The 21174-nt window shown below is 36.3% G+C and overlaps 1 protein-coding gene and 1 pseudogene across 1 annotated transcript; one reads left to right on the top strand and one right to left on the bottom strand.

Annotated features, from left to right (window-relative positions):
• Positions 1 to 6566: 6566 nt before the first annotated feature.
• Positions 6567 to 6664, top strand: LOC121994627 (annotated as a pseudogene).
• Positions 6665 to 16441: 9777 nt separating this feature from the next.
• Positions 16442 to 17702, bottom strand: LOC122040622. The gene is made up of 3 exons (XM_042600008.1): positions 17422 to 17702; positions 16930 to 16963; positions 16442 to 16699 (listed from the first exon to the last, which is right to left on the bottom strand). Exons 1-3 carry the CDS (start codon positions 17700 to 17702, stop codon positions 16442 to 16444), a joined length of 573 nt encoding a protein of 190 aa, XP_042455942.1.
• Between the last annotated feature and the right edge of the window lie 3472 nt (positions 17703 to 21174).

The following is a 21174-nucleotide window of genomic DNA, read 5'->3' as shown; positions in this document are numbered from 1 at the left end:
CCTCACCGAACCCTCAGTCCCCTCTCCTCCATCTTCGGCCCCAAGCCAAGGTTTTCTCCTAAGAAAGCCTAAGATACAAGGAGGACTTAGCAAGGGAATCAAGGGAAGGGAACTAGAAGAAGAGGCTACTTCTTCCATCACCACACCTTAGATCCACAAGCGAAAAGGATGTAAGCTTCCCCTCACCTGTGGTACAAGGTGTTTTATGTACTTTTCGGATTTTATGAGGAGTAGAAAACCTAGAATAGAATTTAAGAAAAATTCGGCCAAAGAAGAGTTTTCAAATCTAGGAAGGTTTAAACAAGTCCTCATTTCATGATATTTTTCTATGTTATGTAGGAAGGTTTTCCTTCATGTTTTTATACCTATATAATGCTTGGTCAGAGGAGTACCTAACCCTATAATTTCGGCCAAAAATATTTTAAAGAGGTTAGGGAAATTATTGTTTAACCAAACTAGTACAAGATTCCCTCCATGAATTACTAAGGGTCTTTTATTGGTTTTTCTTGCTTGAAAGTGACTCGGAACCAAAAGAAACCCACTCATATGTTTCGGCCAAGAAAAGAGCTTAGGGTTAGGAAGACCTTTAAATTTAGGTAACCATGTTTATATGATAGAATATAGAGTTCTCTTAAAGAATTGCATGTCGAATATTGCTAGAAATTTATGAACTCTTCATTAAGATTTTCGGCCATGATAAGATGGATAGCTTAGAAAAGCTTAAACAAAATTTTAACATGCTCAAGACCTCTGTGATATTAAGATATGAAAGTTGTTTGATGCTCTCATGCTTAATTAGGGTATAGAGAATTTAGTTACATGATATATGACATGTAAGATCACAAGGGTCCTAGCTTGTTTATGAACCAAATTTGTATATGATGTTCTTAGTAATTTTTGCCATGAAACTTACTTAGGTTTTCCATGCTTTAGGCCACTTAAAACCTAGTTTAGAGATTGGTAGATTTCAGCCATGAGGAAAAATAAAAGAAAAAAAAGGAAAGAAACCTAGGAAGCCTAAGACACAATTCACATGTATGTTTATTATGCTTGTCTTTATACATGCTATGAAACTTGTATGACTTCCTATGCTTTTAGGCTATTTGAAGCAAATTTAAACACTGATGAGTCTCGGCCAAGTAGGGTTTAAATGACCTAGAGGCCTTAGAATTGAAACCAATTGTGTTAAAAATGCTTCTTATGGAAATATGATAATATGTTGATTGTGTCACATGCTTGTATAATTTTTCCATGACCTAAATGGACCATTGTATGTTTCGGCCATGAAGGGATAGATGCCCTAGAAACCCTAGAACAAAAAAATTAAATATGCTCATGTCACTCTACATGAAATATGATAAGTAGAAAGCCAAAGTTCTCATGCTATATGTTGTTTAATGACCTAAAATGAGGCTAGGGTAAGTTTCGGCCATACCCATTGTATGATGCCTTATTATGAAATTATACATGATGTTAGTTCAAGTTCACATGCTTGTATGCTTGCTTTTAGCCCTAATGAATACTTGTTAAATTTCGGCCATGGCATATGTTAAGGGCTTGAAGAACTTAAGAACTAGCTCAAATATGCTTACTATGTTACTTGGAAAAAAATACTATAAATATGGTTTAAGGTTTCCATGCTTTCATGACATTTGGGACCTTGTTTCACACCTGATAGGGTTCGGCCACATGAAGTTTAGGGACTTGGAGAACTTAGAAACCAAGTTAATCATGCTTATAATGCTTCCTATGAAATTGATGTGATGATAATTTGGGTTCGACATGATAAGAGGATTATTAGAATTGAGAACCAAGCTAACTATGTTACCGTGTTTCTTATGATAGTATAATCACATGATACACCCTTATGCTTAAACATGTATGCTTGTGATTTATACTTTCCATGAGATGATATGTGCTTAGAAATATGCATGCTTTTATGATATGCTATGTGGATAGAAATATGCATGCTTTGATGATATGCTATGTGCTTAAAATATGCATGCTTTTATGATATGCTATGTGGATAGAAATATGCATGCTTTGATGATATGCTATGTGCTTAAAATATGCATGCTTTCATGATATGCTATGTGGATAGAAATATGCATGCTTTGATGATATGCTATGTGCTTAAAATATGCATGCTTTCATGATATGCTATGTGGATAGAAATATGCATGCTTTGATGATATGCTATGTGCCTAAAATATGCATGCTCTCATGATATGCTATGTGGTGAAAATATGCATGCTTTTATGACATGATGTATGCCTAAGTGATGCATACTTTTATGACATGATGTATGCCTAAGTGATGCATACTTTTATGACATGATGTATGCCTAAGTGATGCATACTATTTATGATATGATGTATGCCTAAGTGATGCATACTTTTATGACATAATGTATGCCTAAGTGATGCATACTTCTATGATATGCTATGTGACTAAATGATGCATTTTTATACATGCTACTTTACTTTGTAAGGCTTGTACCAAGGGTGGGCTCCTAATCAGCCCTTAGGCCTTTGGCTGTGTGATCCAGGCTAGTAAAAACAAAGGGATGGGCTCCTTAGTACGCCCCTAGGTATATGGCTGTGTGATCCGGACCTAGTTCCTAATATGATTCAAGACTTGCTACCTTGGATATACTTAGGAAGCGCGCATATCTACGTGATTTATCTATGTGTGGTACAAGCCGGGGCCCTGATTATGTTGATATTATGTTCAAGTATATATGTAAGAAGAAATGGTTTTAAAGATCATGAGACATACACATGTTTTCGGATACATGTTTTCAAAATCATATTGCATATACCTTATGATCATGTTGTGATGATGCTATGATTTATGATATGCCATGATTAGATATGATTATGTTATGTTTCATGTTATGCTTTAAGAGCTTGATATGCCATGCCACCTTATGATGATACTATGATATGCCATGATTAGATATGATTATGTTATGTTTCATGCTATGCTTTAAGAGATGATATGCCATGACTAGTTATGATTTTGTTATGTTGCATGATATGCTTAAAGAGTATGATATGTTATGCCATGACTAGTTGAGATCATGTTATGTTGAGACATTCTTTGATCATGTGATGATTTTCGGTTTTAGTGAGTAGGAAAGGAACTTACTGAGCCATGAGTGCTCATAGCTTACTTTCCTTGTACCACAGATAAAGGAAAAAGCTGGATGAGCTAAAGGAGCAGCAGGAGAGGCCAGGAGATGTGTGTGGCAGTGGCTAGGCAACCAAATAAGAACCTGCTTTAAAAACTTTTAAAGAACTATGCTTTGGTATCATGAATTGTAGTACCGTATGTGTGACTTGATGTTATGTTTCTACTAAATTTTGAAATCATGTTATTGATGCCGTGATAGTGTAGTTCGGATCTGATGAAAAGAAGAACAAAAGAAAAAATTTTATTAAACTAAGAAAATTATTTTAAGTCTTCCGCTGTTTTAAAAAGAAAAATCTGTACATGGAGTATCGTAGCCCCGTCCCTTAGGGTTAGCAGGGAGGGCGGGCGTTACATCTATATCATCTCTAATTCCTATCATATCTAAAACGGTTGGGTCCATATACCTAGTACACACAATCTTTCTATTGACAAGAATTGCAAATCTAGTTACTTGATCATCATTTCTAAATACAATATTGAATTCATTGTCGTTACCTTCGTTGCATGATGTCCTCTTTCCCTTGCCTTTGACCGGTTGTTTCCCCTTATCCTTGCTTGGCTCCTTCCCCTTGTCTCCACTTGATCCACCACCTCCCTTGAGTAGTTTCTTCAAAAGGTTGGACATAATGTCAAGTTTGATGGGTACTATTTATAGTTGGAGGAACTAGATCTTGAGGAAATAGGTCTCAAAGAACAAGATCTTTGGTTAAGGAAATGGAGATCTTAGATCTAGGAGAAGAGAAGAATCTAGATCTAGGTGAAGTTTGTAGAGAAGGAAAAGTTTTAGACCTAGATCTGAGAAGGTTTGAGAGAAGGGTTGAAGAAGAGAGGGGTTTTGGAGAGAAAAGGGTTTTAAGATGAAGAGGGTGTTGGGGGCACGGCCTGGATCTGGCCGTGTATAGGAGACATGGCCTGGCAAAGTTTCTTCACACGGGTCGTGTCGTGTAGATCTACACGGCCCCTTCCCTCTCCTTCTCGGGTTGAGTCACACGGCCGTGCCAATTGGCACGACCATCTCCTTCTTCCTCACTGGTATCCATGCACGGCCGTGTCTAAGACACGGCCCCAACAACCTCCTCCTCTGGAATCAGCACATGGCCGTGTCAGATGACACGGCCAGTGCAGGCTTTTACACTGGTTCCTTCACACGGCCGAGAAGCTTTCCTCCTCTAGATTCTTCACACGGCCGTGTCTGGGACACGACCATACACCTTTCCTTATCTGGAGACTCCACACGGCCGTGTCATGTAGACACGACCCAAGCATCTCCCTTCCTGCACCATAAGCCTGGCCGTGTGCAGCACATGACCATGCTCTGTTTTGCTCCAATTGACACTTCTCCTCCTTTCTAGCTCTTCCAACACTTCCATGCCCATGAAAAAGTCATGGCCAGCTCATGGAAGTGAAATTTCAACCTGAAAATAAAATAAAAACCAATTAAAAACACTACTAATGAACAATAGAGACATGGAATGAAACTAACTAAAAAGAAACCCTTGGGTTGCCTCTCAAGAAGCGCTTGTTTAAGGTCTTTAACTCAACCAATCTAATTACTCCTCTCTTTTCCTTGCCCTTGGAGGGCAGACATATTTGTCACTTTTGTTGGGAGCTCTCCTCCCAACATCTTCCACCACATAGTTTTCTTCATTTGGTGGTCTCCCATGAGGATGGAAATTCCATTCCTCCAATTTGTAAATGCTTGCCCTGCTACAAGCATTTAAGAGAGAAGAGACATGGTTAGAGCCTTTAGATAAATCATATTCCAACCATTCCTTACCGATTACCAAAGAAAGTTTATGATTCTTAACATCTATGATAGCTCCTGCTGTAGCAAGGAATGGTCTTCCCAATATGATAGGGATTTTCAGGTCCTCCTCCATGTCTAACACAACAAAATCAGTGGGGATTATACTCCCACCTACTTCTACTGGTACATCCTCAATGATACCCATAGGGTACCTGCAGGAGTGATCAGCAAGTTGTAGTGCCATGGTAGTAATTTTAAAGTTTTTGAGACCTAATTTATTACAAATAGAATAAGGAATGAGGCTAACACTTGCCCCCAAATCACAAAAAGCCTTTTTAATAAATTCAGTTCCTATATTGCAAGGAATATAAAAGCTTCCAGGGTCTTTCAACTTTGGGGAAGTGTTCTTTTCAAAAAGAGCACTGCATTCCTCTGTAAGTGCAATGGTCTCTACATCTCCCTTCCTTCTCTTATTCGACATGATGTCCTTCAAGAATTTGGCAAACTTGGCCATTTGAAGGATTGCATCAATGAGTGGTACTTCAACACATATTTCTTTCACCTTCTCCAAGAATTTTCCAAACTCTTCATCTTTCTTTAACATAATCAATCTTTGAGGAAAAGGGACTGCTATACTTTGATGGTTGAGTGGAAGAGTCTCTTCAACCTTAGTGGTACTCTCCTCATTAACTTGAGTCTGATTTGGTGCTGGAGGAGAGAGCTCTTCTTCAGTGTGCATCCCTTTTGGAGCAGTCACTTGGGGATCTCCCAAGGTCTGTCCGCTCCTAAGCTCAATTCTATTGCAGTGCTCCATGGAATTGACATCAGGCTTTCCAGGTAATTGTCCTGGTGCTCTAGAAGATGAGGAAGCTAGTTGGGCAATCTGACTTTCCAAAATCTTTTGATGTCTATCAGAATTATCCATTCTCTGAGTAAGCTTCAAAATGTCTTGTTTCATTTCATTCTGAGCTTGTTTCATTTCATTTTGAGTGGACATAATTTCTTCAAACATCTTTTCAATTTTAGACATCGGAAAGCCCTGAGAAGATTGTTGCTGAAAATTTTGTTGTCCGAATTGAAATTAGGCCTTGCCCCCATGGATGATCCTTGATCTTGGTTATTTCTGTAAGAGAAATTAGGATGACTCTTCCATCTAGGGTTGTAGGTATTTGAGTATGGGTTATTCTGCCTCTGATTGAAACCCATGATTGCATCACATTGCTCTAATTGATTGATTTGTGCAGTTATAGCCCCCAATGGACATGAGTCATTTAAATGTTCAGAACTTTCACATACTTCACAAGAAGAAACAATGGCATTGGTTGTACTTGAGCTAGCTCCCATATTCTCAAACTTTTTTGTAAGAGCATCCAGTTTCGTAGCCAATAAAGTCACTGCATCAACATCAAATTTTCCTGATGCTTTTGTTGTTGGGTTCATACAAGAATAGCCACCACTTCATTCATTAGCCCATTGATGGTGGTTTTGTGTTACGCTCTCGATTATCTCCTCGGCTTCATCTAAACTCTTGTTCATAAGTGCCCCTCCAGCAGCTGAATCAAGGGACACTTTTGTATGATAGTTGATGCCATTATAAAACGTGTGTCGCACTAACCACCTTTCTAAACCATGGTGTGGGCATTGTCTGAGCATACTATTGTATCTATCCCAAGCTTCAAATAAAGATTCAGAGTCTGCTTGTTTGAAGCTTGTAATGAGATTCCTCATATGAGCAGTTTTACTTGAAGGATAGAATTTGTCAAGGAATTGTTGCTCACATTGCTCCCATGTGGTGATGCTATTTAGAGCCAAAGAATTCAACCATTGCTTGGCTCTATCTCTCAAACAAAACCTAAATAATAGTAGGCGCACTGCCTCTGAAGGAACACCATTCATTTTCATTATGTTGCATATCTCATAGAAGACCTCTAAATGTTGGTTCGGGTCTTCATGCGGTCCTCCACCAAACTGATTTTGCTGCACCATGATATAATTGCAGGTTTGATCTCGAAATTATTTACCTCAACAGAAGGCCTTGAAATACTAGATCGAAAACCCCTAGCGTAAGGTGTTGCATAATCCTTTAGTGGTCTATTCGCCATAATAGAATGTTTTTGTTCTTCTTGTTGTCTTTGCAGAATTTTTCTTCTATGAAATGTTCTATCTATCTTAGGGTCTAGAGGAAGAAGTTCTCCTACAAAGTTAGATCTTCGCATACACAAGAACAAGATAGCAAGATATGTTCACGAAAGAAAAAGAAAGAAAAAGACTAAATCAAAAGAAAACAGAGAAAAGTTAGACAAGATGTTAGAATCAAAAATGTAGAATTAGAATTACAACAGAAAGAAATTGAAAAGAATGTCATACAAGAAATGAAAAAACTTATGAAAATAAAATTCTAACAATTAGTTACAACTATACAAATGAAAAGAAAAGTTATGTCTAGTCTAACTCAATTGATAATTCCTAATGTTATAGCGCAGTGCCCGACAACAGCGCCAAAAACATGATAACCTCCGCAAGTGTACGGAAATATCGCAAGTAATATAAAAGATTATCGTATCCACAGGGATTGGAATAAGCACTAAGAATGTCTCAAAGCGAATTAGCTAGACAACAAATCAATGGATTGACAAAGTCTAAGTGTAACTATGAAAAGTAACAAAGAAATAAAAGAATAGGAAAGAAGGAATAGGGCAATGATAAGGGATGTTCTAGGAGTTTTGATTTCTTTGTAAGATTCTTCAATGTAAATGATCTACCAAATCTTATTTCTCAATTGTCCATCATTTGTAGAAAGTTGTCGATTCTCTCTTGCAATAGACAACCGGCCTAGGACTGGAATCTATACCTAAATGTGATCAATTAAATATGAGCCTATGTTGTCCTTACACGGGCATGTTCTTGTCATGAAGATCCCTCGAAAAATCAACATAGAAATCATTACCTCTCAACCCATAAGATATAAAGATTAATGCATAAATCTATCTTACCCTCTTGAATTATCCTATTTGTTAGAGTGTATACTAAAAGCCTAGCTTTTGTATTAACATTTATTTAGAAATACAGAATCACAGTGGTCAATATCTACATTTATTTGTTAAATGTAATTTGTTCAATTAATTTATATAGTAGACAACATGGTATGTAGTGTCACACACAGAAGATCATGTTGTCGATTCTTTATAAATTATAAATAGTTGCTCGCGACTAAGATGGAAAGGAATAAACCGTTGAAGTAGTCGTAGTGTAATTAAATATTAGTTTATCTAAACTAATAAATTACACTGATACACTCCAAGTGTATTGAGTATGACCATTTTAGGTAAGTTCTTTTGTACTGACTTTATAAAAGAAATAGACCTTAGTTATTATGGAAGTGTGTGCTCTTAATCCTAATATAATAACAAACACATATATTTAGTATTTATTTCTTTAACTTATCAGTGGATGAGATTTAACTCGATAAGTCAATAAGCCCGATAAGTTGGGAATGATATTAGCTATAGTGTGTGTTGTTGATTATAGAAGGAATCTGTGTCCTAGATATCTAGGTTGAGAATGTCCCCAAGAGGAGCTCATAAGGATTGTCATGTTAAACCCTACAGGTGGACTTAGTCTGACATGACAATGAAGTTGAGTGGTACTACTCTTGGAGCTAGATATTAATTAAGTGAGTTATCAGTAACTTACTTAATTAGTGGGCATTCGTTATCTTAAACATAGGGAGACTAACACACTCATGATAATAAGGAGCTCATAATGTAATTTAGGATTGGTGCGGTAGTGCGATAATAACTCTCTAGTGGAATGTGTTATTATCGATGAACTTGAGTTGTGTGTTCGAGGCGATGATAACCATGATTTTGCTATATTATATTGATTCATAATGCATATTTTTATTGGTTTATTCATAGTTTAATTTCACATTTACACCATATTTCATAATTGCATGTGATCTTGGACTTAATTGCAAATTAGCCTATTTTCATGGTATTTGATGCTAATATTTGATTCATATTTTGTAGGCGTCAAAAGGGCCATGGACCCGATCAAATCAGATCACATTTGGGCTCAAATCAAGGGCTAATCAAGTTGATCAAGCCTTGGAGTGTTTTAGACCGTCCATTGAAGATCAGAGAGATCTGAGCCATCCGTCAAGAATCTGGTCCATCCGAGCTACGAGGAAGCACATCACAGCCATAGATGAAGATCCAAGGGTTTTGATCCAGATCTGAGTTGATCCAGCCATTGATCAAGCCCAAATTATTCTCAGCCGTCCGATCAAATTGAAGATGATTTAAAACGCAGAAGCTACAGTGTTTTCCAGGGGGCTCGGCATTTTCACGACAAAATCATTGTTCCACCTTCTTCTTCCTTCTGGTGTCGTAGTTCCCGTTCTTCATTCCAGATCTGAGCACTAGCATTCTTCACCGGCGGCGATTCCTGAGCTCCGGAGATCATCATCCGAAGGCACAGAAGCGGCAGCGGGTGTTCCCCAGTCCGCGCAGTTGAGTCTCTGACATTTCGCAATCCGGATGAAGGGGCGTTCTCCGATCCGCGATTTCCATCATCACCGGAGCTGGATGGGCGTTCTCTGAGGCTCCGATCACACTCGCGATCTCCATTCCATCAGTAACTCCGGGATCGATCTGATTAATCAATTGGAGTTTGCAAATCTTCATATTCTAGCTTTGTTTCTTCGTGCGATGTGGATTCCATTCGGGTGTGAGCTGTATGGGCGTTCTCTGAGGCTGTGATCATCTGGTGGATTAGTTGATAGCTCAAGATTCAAAGCCGATTACCAGATGGGCGTTCTCTGCGATGGTTCTGTAGTGACAGCAGGGTGAAGAAGGTTTGCAACAAGGATTTGGGTTGAGGAATGTTAGGGATTAATTGTCTTTATCTGCTCTTTTGATTAGTTCTTGAACCTGCTCAGATCTAATGATCTGATTCTTTTCTTTGCAATTTAGCTTTGTTTGAATTGTCTTTCCTGCAATTTCAATTCTGATCTTTTGTTGCAATTCTGATTTTGTTTAATTCCTGCAATCAAAACCCATATTCAACTACTAACTTAGCTCTGCAATCTATTTCCTATTTTGAGTTCCTTATTTCAGTTTAACCCAGCTAATGTTTAGTTACTAACAAGTGTTTAGCTAGTGTTTTGCCTTGATTATTTAGATACTAGTTTGGTTTTACTTTATCAGTGTTGATTTGGTTCTTGATCTTAGTGCCTATGAATTAATTTAGATGTCAAATGTATCACTTGATGTTCTTCATTGTTTACCTATGTATCACTTTGTTGATTGAGGGAAAGAATTGGAGATTTGGTGATTGAATTAATTGTGAAGTTGATTATGTCTGTGACTTAGATGCTATTTCGGTCTCTAGAAGTGTAGTGAGATCTTGAGTTTAATGTTACTGTGATTTTGAATTGAAAAGATAATAATTGATCTATTGATTCAATGAGGCATTTAAATCCAAATTTAATTGATGTTTATTTGATGAGAAGGAAATGAAGGTAATAATGTCTAGAGGAGATCAACCTTACTTGAATCTGTTCTTGATCGTGTTAGAAGAACTTAATTTGGATTGCAAGTTAAATGGAAGTGCTAGTTTAACCTTGTGGATGTGATAACTCAATTTGAAACAATTCTAGAATTAACACACTTACTAGTTATCCTTGGAGAAAAATACGACTTGGGACTCGTTACTACAACACATTGTTTTAATTTTAATGAGTTTCAATTTTAATTAATTTGGAGCGCCTTGTGACATGCTAAAAGGCCGACACCAAATTTTGGCGTCGTTGCCGGGGAAGTAACTAGCAATGTGTGTTTATTTTAGATTGATCATTGATTGGTTTTATTTTGTTAGCATCTTTCTTGATAGATTTGATTGCCTAATCTTTTTGTATTTTCATTTTGGTTTATTCTTGAATTATTAAGTGCTTTTACTGTTCATGTTTTCATGTGTATGAAACTTTATGCTCTTGAGTCTTCTAATCTTGATTTTTAGTGTTGTAGTGAAGAACAGGAGATTTCTTTAGCATGGATCCATATTTTCATAATTTTGGAGGTGGAATGGAGAGTTATCAGTGTTTTCAACCTGAGTATCTATTTTACCCAAACATGGATCAGCAAAATGGGTATGAGTCATTTTCAAATGATTTTAATGCTAATTGGGTGGATAATTCATGTTTCGGGTATGAAAGTGCACAAGGACCATTTATTGAGCCATATCCAGTTTACCAGAGTTCGTATGGGTTTCAAGAAGTTTCAACATATTCTATGCCAAATTCTTTTCAACAAAACGATCCTCAGATGGATGAATCAACATGGAAACTCAAGGAGATTATGTAACAAATGAGTGAACATCAAGAGCAACAATTCTCAAGGATACAGAACCTACAGTTATAGTTGGACCAAATTGCATCATCCATCAATCAGCTGCAAGCACAAAACTCCAGTGGAGAGATGGAAAGTAGTGATTTTGTCAGGCCTGACCCTACTCCCATTACTTCACATGATTTTTCTAGTATTTTTTGTGATGATTATGTAATTATGTAAATTTCTGATCCTACTGATATTGTTGCTGAAGATGTTGTTAGTGATTCAGGTTCTGAACATTTCTTTGAAGATGATTTAAGTGTAGGGGATTGCTTACTGGAAGCATTACCTCAAGAATTACCAAGAATTAAAGATGTAAGTGTAGGGACTTATGCTATGGAGCCAAGCACCCAAGAATCATTACATGAAGTTGTACATCCACCTGAACTATCATGTGAACAAGAGCTTGAACCATTACTCGATGAAAAGGAGGTAATAATCACTACTCCAGGTACCTTTCAAAATGACAAGGTGAGTCTTTCTTGTGATTTTTCAGAAAATTTGATAGAGGTACCATTTGTTGATTTTATTAGTTGTGATTCATTTCTTGACATATTTTCTATCCACACTAATATTCTCCTATTTTCTTTTTATCCCACATGTGTATGGGAGGTCTTGTCTTTTAATGATGTTGTAGGAGAATACAAGCTTCCGGAGTGGATGCTTGAACTGAACCGACTCAAACCTCCAGAAAGGATTTGCATAGGGATGGCAACGGGGCGGGGCGGGGCCGGGTTTGTCATTCCCATCCCCGCCCCGTTTTCATTTTTTCGGGTTCGGGGAATCCCCGAACCCGAACCCACGGGGTTCGGGGATTCCCCATCCCCACCCCATTTCTAAATTAATTTATATTATTATTATTATTATTTAATAATAATTATTAATGATAATATTAATATTAATATCAATATCAATAATATTATTATTAATAATATTTTCAAAAATTTTAATATTAATATTAACTCTATTATTAATATTTTTTTAAAAAATCATATTATTATTTATTAATATTAATAATAATAATATTCGGGGCGGGTTCGGGGATGGGGATAGTATTCCCATACCCGCCCCAAACCCGCCCCATCCCCGAAAAATCGGGAATCCCCATCCCCATTTCGGGTTTTCCCCGCGGGGAAAATTGTCATCCCTAGATTTGCAATGGAAAAATGGTAAATAAAAAGAAGTTGACTGCAACCAAGGATACTCCACTTCCGGCATGGATTCTCCTTCTAAATCTTCTTCAACCACCGGGAAATGAAAGGGGAGTTGGTTTCAATTTGGTTTCTTTTGCATTTTAATTCATGCTTTGTTAATAAATTCTTTATACGTTTCTTAGCTTCATACTTTGCATTTTGTTAGTACATAGCATTTTCATTTTGAATAAAAGTCTCCATGGAAATTTTCTAAGTAATGCTTTTAAGATGGTAAAAGTTTCTTAAATTTGATCATCAATTTTAGGTCATTGGACATGATTGGATATTCTACTTACATGATATTGGTTAAAATGGTGGTGGATTCCAATTTGATCAATTGGGCTTGTTTGCATGAAAATACCTAGAGAGGACCACTTTTAGCCTACACTCTATTATTTTCTCATGTGTGACATGCACTCATAGCAATTGAACTCTAGAACTTGCTTAATTTCTTTTCAAAGTCACAATAGCATATGTGTGCATGGAAATTAAGGATTGTTTTAATTCTTGATCCCATATAAATTCCAATTCCTTTATTCACAATTTTCTTAAACATTTTCCTCTAGCATTTAAACCTTTGATCATCTTTGCTTGCCATGTTTCTATTGAGAGTGTTGGTTGAATTCTTGATGAGTTAGATTATGCAAGATGACAAAGTTTTAAGTGTGGGGGAGATGTATAGAGCTTTTAAATGCTTGGATTCATTTGTTAATGGACGGGATTCAAATTCAAGCTAAAGATGAAGTTTTGGGAAGATGTAATGGAGCTAAATGCTTAAGATTTTTCGAGTTGGGATGCTACTGTGCTAGAAAAGAAAATGCTGAAAATATTGTCATAATTTATTTGTATCAGTTTTATACCAAATTCAGAATGCATTCTGAGTTTTACATTTGAAGAGCAAGTTGGAATTGCTGTGAATTTACAGAGAAAATATGTTGATATTTTCAGAAACTATATTTGGACAGCAGAATTTAGATACACTTGCAGATGTTGAAATCTGACTATAATGGATTTTAATGGGGAATTCAATTGGTGGTAATTATTTCATCAACGAAGCAATTGAGTATAGCATTGTTACTATGAAAAGTTGAAGAAAAAGTGAAGCAATGGGAACTTTAAAATACTGAAAACAGAATTCAGCATTTGAGTACAGCATAGTTTACATTTGTATCAAGTGTGTGCAACTTTTTGGATAGTCTGAGCTTTTTCATTATCAGCCCTTGATGTTTTTGAGAAGTAATTGAAGCTTTTTGAAATTCTAGTAGTGATTGTTGTTTACACCATGATAGCATTCTTTATAAACTTGCTGGAAAGAATTCTATTAGCATGGAATTCTGAATTGCAGTAATTTTCTGATTGATGTATGAGCTGAGACAAGCTGGAAATTCAAGCTGTTATGACAGTGAAGGTTTTTGGATTTTGAAGTGATACTTAATTCAAGAAATGGAATTTCAGATTTGAAATGGAGCAATGAAAATCGGAAGGGAATGATGCTGAAAGAACAGGAAATCACAAAGAGCAGCCTGGAAGTGCAGATTTTGCAGAAATGTGGCATTGCTGTGCCAAATAAGGAAATGAATTATAACTAGCTAGAGTTGTTGAAATCTGAAAGCTTTCGAGTATGCATTGACAAGGTTCTTAAGTAGCAAGATGAAGGAGTATTGAGATTTTTGGTGGTTAAACAATGCAAAGTTGATACAAAGGCACGTACTTTTGTGACAAATACTACTTCCTGTCAGGAATGGAGAGATGGAGATTTAATAATTGTGGAGTTTTATTAGCATTTGGAAGTTGAGAATCCAACTTGAAATTTCTGCAACATCTGCAGAAATGAAACCTGAGCATCAACAAGTTCATATTTAGTACCAAACCTCTATGATGTTTTTGATTGCTGCAGATTTCTGATAAAGGAGAAGACCAAAAATCATAGATGTTTTGAGGGCTGCTGTTGGTGTACAGTTTGATTTGAACTTGTTTTTAGTGTAAGAATTATAGAATTCTAAATGAGATGCATGGATAAGCTTAAATTTTCAATTTTCAAGCCAAGATTACTTTGAATTCCAAGGTTTGATACTGTGATCTGGAATCAGAATTTAAAAAAAAATTGATGCAACATCAATTCTGTATTTAGTTTGAGTGAGTAGGAACAACAAAAGTTCAATGATAATTATATTCTGAAAAGGTCCAATTGTTGGATTCCTGTTATGAAATCTGATATTTCATTCCATCACTACAAGAAAAAAGCTAATAGACAACGCTTTTAAAGCGTTGTCTTTGTGCTTGAAAAAGCGTTGTTAAAGGCACTGTTGTTAAAAGTCTGCTCAACGACAACGCTTTTAAAGCGTTGTCGTTTGTACCAAAGACAACGCTTTTGCAACGCTTTAAAAGCGTTGTCGTTTTATGCAAAGGCAACGTTTTGCAACGCTTTTAAAGCGTTGTTTTTGGTAGAAAAGACAACGCTTTTGCAATGCTTTAAAAGCGTAGTCATATTTTACAAAGACAACACTATTACAACGCTTTAAAAGCGTTGTTGTTTTTTTTACAAAGACAACACTTTTTGCAACACTTTAAAAGCGTTGTCGTTTTAAAGAAAAAAAAATTATTTAAAAATCATTATTTTTATATTTACGAAACTATTATTTTTCTTATTATTTTTATTTTACCATGTCTAGATTCGAATTTTACATATAATCAACTCAGTTAATGATTTCAAACTCATCAAAATAATAGAAATCTGACGTTGAAGTAAATTAGTATTTAATTACATGAGAAGCTAGTAAATATCAAAATTAACACTAATTTTGTTTCAAAGTATATAGTGATATTCACATATAAAACAAAAGAGCACAAAAAATCTGTTTTGAACAACTACAATCTGCTTACTTCTAAGAAGTAGCTACTGAATACTGAATACTGAAGAAGTAGCCAACAATCTGTTTACTCAAAACAGTACAGTAGTTACTGAATCCAGACGCTTAGTGTACTGATCAATTACTGAATCCAGACGCTCCTTAGTGTACTGATCTCGACTGTCCTATATCCATCTACAAAAGTAACAATAATATATTTCAAGTCCATATATGAGAATTACTGATGGCTCTTAAAAGAAACAAAACAATCATTGGAGACGAATGAATGAATACTCACAACCAATATTAGATGAACAATCATTGGAGAACTAGTATTAGATGCTAAAATTGCATAAACTTTTGAAATCCTATCAAGTTCTGAAAATAACTACTTTTTTTTTTTTACTTCAGATTCCACAATGGCTTCAATTATGACATCTGCACTTTTAAGATCTTCTAAACTTGATGTGTATCTCGAGTGGTTCAACAAATCAGTACCTACAAGCCATAACACAGATGCAACAAGTGCTGGAAAATGGAAGCCTATAAACTCTCATTTGCAGCAGCATAGTATCAAGCCATTAATGGTTGGGCAGCATGAAGGAGAGGGACTATCTAATGCATACATGTTTAATAAGGCTGAGAAAACAAGGACAATGGTGGAGTCATTACAGATTAGTATGGAGAATAGTAGGTTTCTCAATTTTTGCACTGCAGTTCAGATGTGCAGTTTCAGAAATCAGATTACTGTCCTGGCAACAGATACAAGATAAGAATATTGTACAATTTGGAAATGGAAACAACAGATACAAGATTCAAAATTGTTGGAAGGTGAGATAAGGGAAAGACCTAAAGATGTTTGTGTGGTGTTGTTCACAAAACTAGGCTACTGTGAAACTAGGACTGGTTGCCATAGTGATGTTTTCCACTGCCAGACTTGTATCTCTTTTCAATTCCAGTGGATGAGCATGATCAAAACCTAATGTAGCATGTTCTTAAAGAACTTCCTAGATGACTTCTTAATAAAGATTATAACTTGAATCATGAATTTATAGATGGATCTCTTTTCTAACAATTCACACTGCAGGAACAAGTTACTACGTGATTTGCTAGCATAAGGTAACCCCAAAATCCAGCTTTTTGTTGACAATAACCATGCTCATAGTTGCTACGTGATTTGCTAGCATTTTTGTTTCTATTTGTTGCATTCAAAGTTACAGGTATATCTACTACAACATCTTCTTTAAGGAATGCATTTGCCTCGTCATTTTCAGTGGCACACTTTCCATACATCCAACAACCATAAGCAGATATCACACTAGCAATCTGTAAGCATGTAAAATTGCACATACATAAGCAAGTCATATAACAAAACAAAGCATATGTCCAACCTTATCCATGTTCAAAAACCCCATAAGAAATATTAATGATATGAGCAAAATGCATCCAACTATACTGAGTTAGCAAATATTGCATATAGAATATAATCACAGATAGATGGGAAAAGAAGTTAGGAAATAAAACAAAAGTACAAAAAAAAAGGAGCCGGAACATACCAGGAAATAGATGATCACTAACAAAAATGTCCACCTGCAGGCACCAAATTTAAATAGTCAGTAGCTGGCTTGGAAGCTAACAACAAAAATATAGAGTTGTCATGAATTTCTTTCACAAGAACCATTTAGTTACTAACTGAAATGATAAATTTAGAAACCTCTTTCCACAGTTGATGTTCTAGCTTGAACTAGTTAGATACATTGTCGTAATGGGAAGCAATTCATACAAGGAGAAACTTAACGAAATACTACATATATTTCGACGCACTCAATCAGCTCATGACCAGACACCTAAACCAGAATCAGAAAGAGGGAACCTATGAGCACATCCGCAGCAACCATAGAATCGAATTTTATTCTTGAAGAAATTTCCCCGAAATCCTAATAAAACATTTTATGTTCGATCGAAGCAAAAAAGAAACAAGAAAAAATAGGATTTTTGAGCAAACATTCGACCACACGATGCAAACAATTCAACTAAAAAGGGCTTACTGAGTATAGAAATAGAAGGCGAAGACGCCGTCAAGGAGAAGCACCTGCCACAACAAAAAGTAGAAGATCGATAGAGAAACAACTCGAAATCCTAGAAGCCAAAAGCGGCTGGCCTTCTTCCAGCACAAGAGCCAGAGATCGGAGGATCTGAGGGGGTCTGCCCTGCCCGACGAGAACACGGACACCGACACGGCGGCAGGGATAGCCAGAACCACGAGGCATAGAGCCACTTTCCACCGTAGCCAGTAGGCTAGTCCTTGCTCCGCCTCGCCGACCGCCATGAGCGCAGGTGCGACGAGGGAGATCGAGACCGCAGATACGATTGACCCGTTGGCGTACCTTAAGTAAACTGAGTAAGTTCACGTGTCCCATCCGTTTCCACCAATCGTGCATCCCACCCATTTGTTCGCTGAAGTTGCCTTCGTTCCGGGTTCTTCTTCCGTCCGGATGACGGAGGCGAAGAGATTAATCCCGCGGTCTCGACGGAGAGGAGTTCGGAGAAGTGATTCGCGGAGAGGGGTTCGTCAGATAGAGGTTTGCCGGAGAGGGGTTTGCGGAGAGGAGTTGGATGGCCGCATGAGATGAGGAGTTGGGAGAAGGGTTCGGGATAAAAAACGATTGTAAGATAGGAGTTGGGAGAAGAGTTAGGGTTTTCTACTCCTTACTTAGATCCAACGGTTTGTATTAATCAAGATTTAGATGAGAACTTAACAATAGACAACACTTTTTAAAAAACGTTGTCGTAGACACTAAAAAAATGCTAATAGACAACGCTTTTAACGAAGCGTTGTCTTTGACCCTTAAAAATCACTAATAGACAACGTTTTTTAGAAAAGCGTTGTCTATTAATAAGAAAATAATGAAATAGACAATGCTTTTCACTAAAAGCGTTGTTAAAAAAAAAAAGACAACGCTTTTTATAAAAAGCGTTGTCGTTTAAGTGTTGTAGAATCCCAATTTTCTTGTAGTGCATATTTTAACCAGTGAAATGCAGTTGCAGGAATGAAGAGAGGCATACCAAAGGAATGTGTTTGTGTACCTGATTGTGCCATTGAACGTATTGAATGGTGTTTATGTACCAATGCTAAAAAAAACATCTTTGAACAATGTTATTGTAGGGCTGAATTGGGTCCATGAAATCAGAGATTTAAATCTGAATTTATACAGAAAATGCAGAAATAAACTCTTATTTCTTAATTGTATCAAGTTGTTACAATGTTTCTTGATCAGCAAGAGTTCAAGCAAGTTTTTGATTTGTAATGCAATTGAAAATCAGGAATCAAATGCAGAATTCATAATGCAATTTTATTTCTGGTCAAGGCTGATTTCTGAATTTGCTCTATGAGTTGCAAAAATTGGAATCAATGTCTAGCAAATTCTTAGATGAACATCAAATTCAGGAATGTTAGATTAATACTGAAATTCTGTGAAGTTGAAACTTTGAAATGAAGAATTCAGATTTGTGCTTGTGCTGTGCTGTTAAACTGTCAAGAAATTAAGGAGTTGTTTATGCTCCAGAACTTTGCTTTGGTTCATAAGTGATACAAGGAGATTGCAAACCTCTGAGGTATTCAAGGAACAAAAGACAATTGTTAGTAGTAAGAAGAAGAAATTTAGAACTTGGAGAAGCTGACAAACCATGTATGTCCAATAACAATAATAAATCCAGCAACTTAATTTCAGGTTCTGGTTCTATGCCTTTAATTTCTGAAGATGCAAACTTTGAGGAAACTGGAAGTAACCACTGAATTGCTGAAGCAGGACTTGACTTCTTTACCAAGTTTTAATCTTCATAGTTTCTGGAAGGCTAGCATGTATTAGACAATGAAATCAGGGGCTGCTGGAATTGGGAACAGATAGAATGAAGAAAGGGAAATCTAATGGTTTTCAGTTTATAAATGTATACGTTGCAGTTGGTGTAAGATTTTATTTGATTTACAAATTCAAATGTGATACACAGGTTGACAACTTTATAAAATGATTACTTTAGTGTAAGGAAACCAGATTGCATGAAAGGAAGAATTATCTAAGGATCTTGTTACATGCTAAAAGTTGTGCAGAATTTGATTAGTGACTAGCTGAACTTCTTTTACTTGGAATTTCTCAAGCTTAAGCTCGATTCAAGAATTATAGTTTCTGATTTCTGGAATTGAATGCTGCTGGAAGAAGTTTGTATTTTCCTGGTTCTGAAAATGAGCTACAGATTTCAATATCTAGTTTCATTGAATCTGAGTATTAGTCATTCTATGCTGCTTAACTTCTGCAATTTTGAATTTTTCTACTGACTTGGTGAGAAACTTGTACCTGCAATACACCACACAAAGCATAATTGAAAAAACTGAATGCTGGAAACTTACATTATGTATGCTTACCCTGTTAGTGAAGCCTTATTAAACACATACATCAAATAGTTCATCTCTTTATGCTGCTTAACTTCTGAAATATTGAACTTTTCTGTTGCAATTGTGAGGAGTTTGTAGATGCAAAGCACCACAGAAACACAGGGAGAAAAGGGACTGAATCTACAGAATTAAGAATGTAAACAGTGGTTTAAGTGTGTTAAGAATTGGGAAGCATGATGTTGTGTTTTCATTGTCCGAGACGGCCAAGATTTCAAGAGTGGGGGAGGGAATCTTCTCCATGAGGTGAATTAAGATTATTTGAGCTTTCAAGTGATGGAATGAAGTGGAAAAAACAGTGAAAGAAAAAAAATTGGAAAATGACACATCAAAAGAGTATCAAATAGTGGAGATAGAGTATCAAGAATCTTTGTTAGCCATCAAATTGAAGGGGAGGTTAGCTTGATACTTTGAATTGGTAACGACAAATGGTATTCATCTCTTTTCACATCTAAATGGTCAACTCATCAAGTATATTCCTCCAATACTCTCAGTCTCTCATTTTCTTCATTAATTCCTTTTCTTTTGCTACTACATTCATTTCAATTGCTCTTCTTGCTTTCATTTCAATTCTTGCTGATGAAATCCTTTTGATTCATGTATGCTATGTTTATAGTGGTGGAGAATTAGAAAATAAGCAAGCTTATGGTAGTGAAATGTTGTGAGTGACATTGAGTGAGCTCCACTAATATGCATTTTTTAGTGTGAGGGCTAGAATAGGTGAATATCTTGTGAGATTGTAACTTGCTTAATTTTTCAATTGGATTGAAACCACCATACCTACTAATTATTGTTTGGATTGTATTCATGATTGTTTGTGATCTTTAAAATGACCTTAGTTAATTACCTTTTACTATCTTCTAGGTATTGCAAGGGAATTATGGTGGAGATGATTTTTAGTTTTCTTGACTTGAACGGGACGTCCAAGACTAAGTGTGGGGGATTTGATAACCATGATTTTTCTATATTATATTGATTCATAATGCATATTTTTATTGGTCTATTCATAGTTTAATTTCACATTTACACCATATTTCATAATTGCATGTGATCTTGAACTTAATTGTAAATTAGCCTATTTTCATGGTATTTGATGCTAATATTTGATTCATATTTTGTAGGCATCAAAAGGGTCATGGACCCTATCAAATCAGATCACATTTGGGCTCAAATCAAGGGCTAATCAAGTCGATCAAGCCTTGGAGTGTTTTGGATCGTCCATTGAAGATCAGAGAGATCTGAGCCATCTGTCAAGAATCTGGTCCATCCAAGCTACGAGGAAGCACATCACAACCATAAATGAAGATCCAAGGGTTTTGATCCAGATCTGAGTTGATCCAGCCATTGATCAAGC

Source organism: Zingiber officinale, chromosome 1B, assembly GCF_018446385.1.
Source record: "Zingiber officinale cultivar Zhangliang chromosome 1B, Zo_v1.1, whole genome shotgun sequence".
In the NCBI taxonomy this organism is placed as follows: domain Eukaryota; kingdom Viridiplantae; phylum Streptophyta; class Magnoliopsida; order Zingiberales; family Zingiberaceae; genus Zingiber; species Zingiber officinale.
This window is presented reverse-complemented; position numbering and strand designations above follow the sequence as displayed.

Coding starts and splice junctions, on each gene's coding strand:
- LOC122040622 (XM_042600008.1), bottom strand. CDS start 17,702: ATGGCGGTCGGCGAGGCGGAGCAAGGACTAGCCTACTGGCTACGGTGG. Junction 16,964..17,421: donor GCCTTCTATTTCTATACTCA/GTAAGCCCTTTT, acceptor TGGTGCCTGCAG/GTGGACATTTTTGTTAGTGA. Junction 16,700..16,929: donor TAGTGATCATCTATTTCCTG/GTATGTTCCGGC, acceptor ACATGCTTACAG/ATTGCTAGTGTGATATCTGC.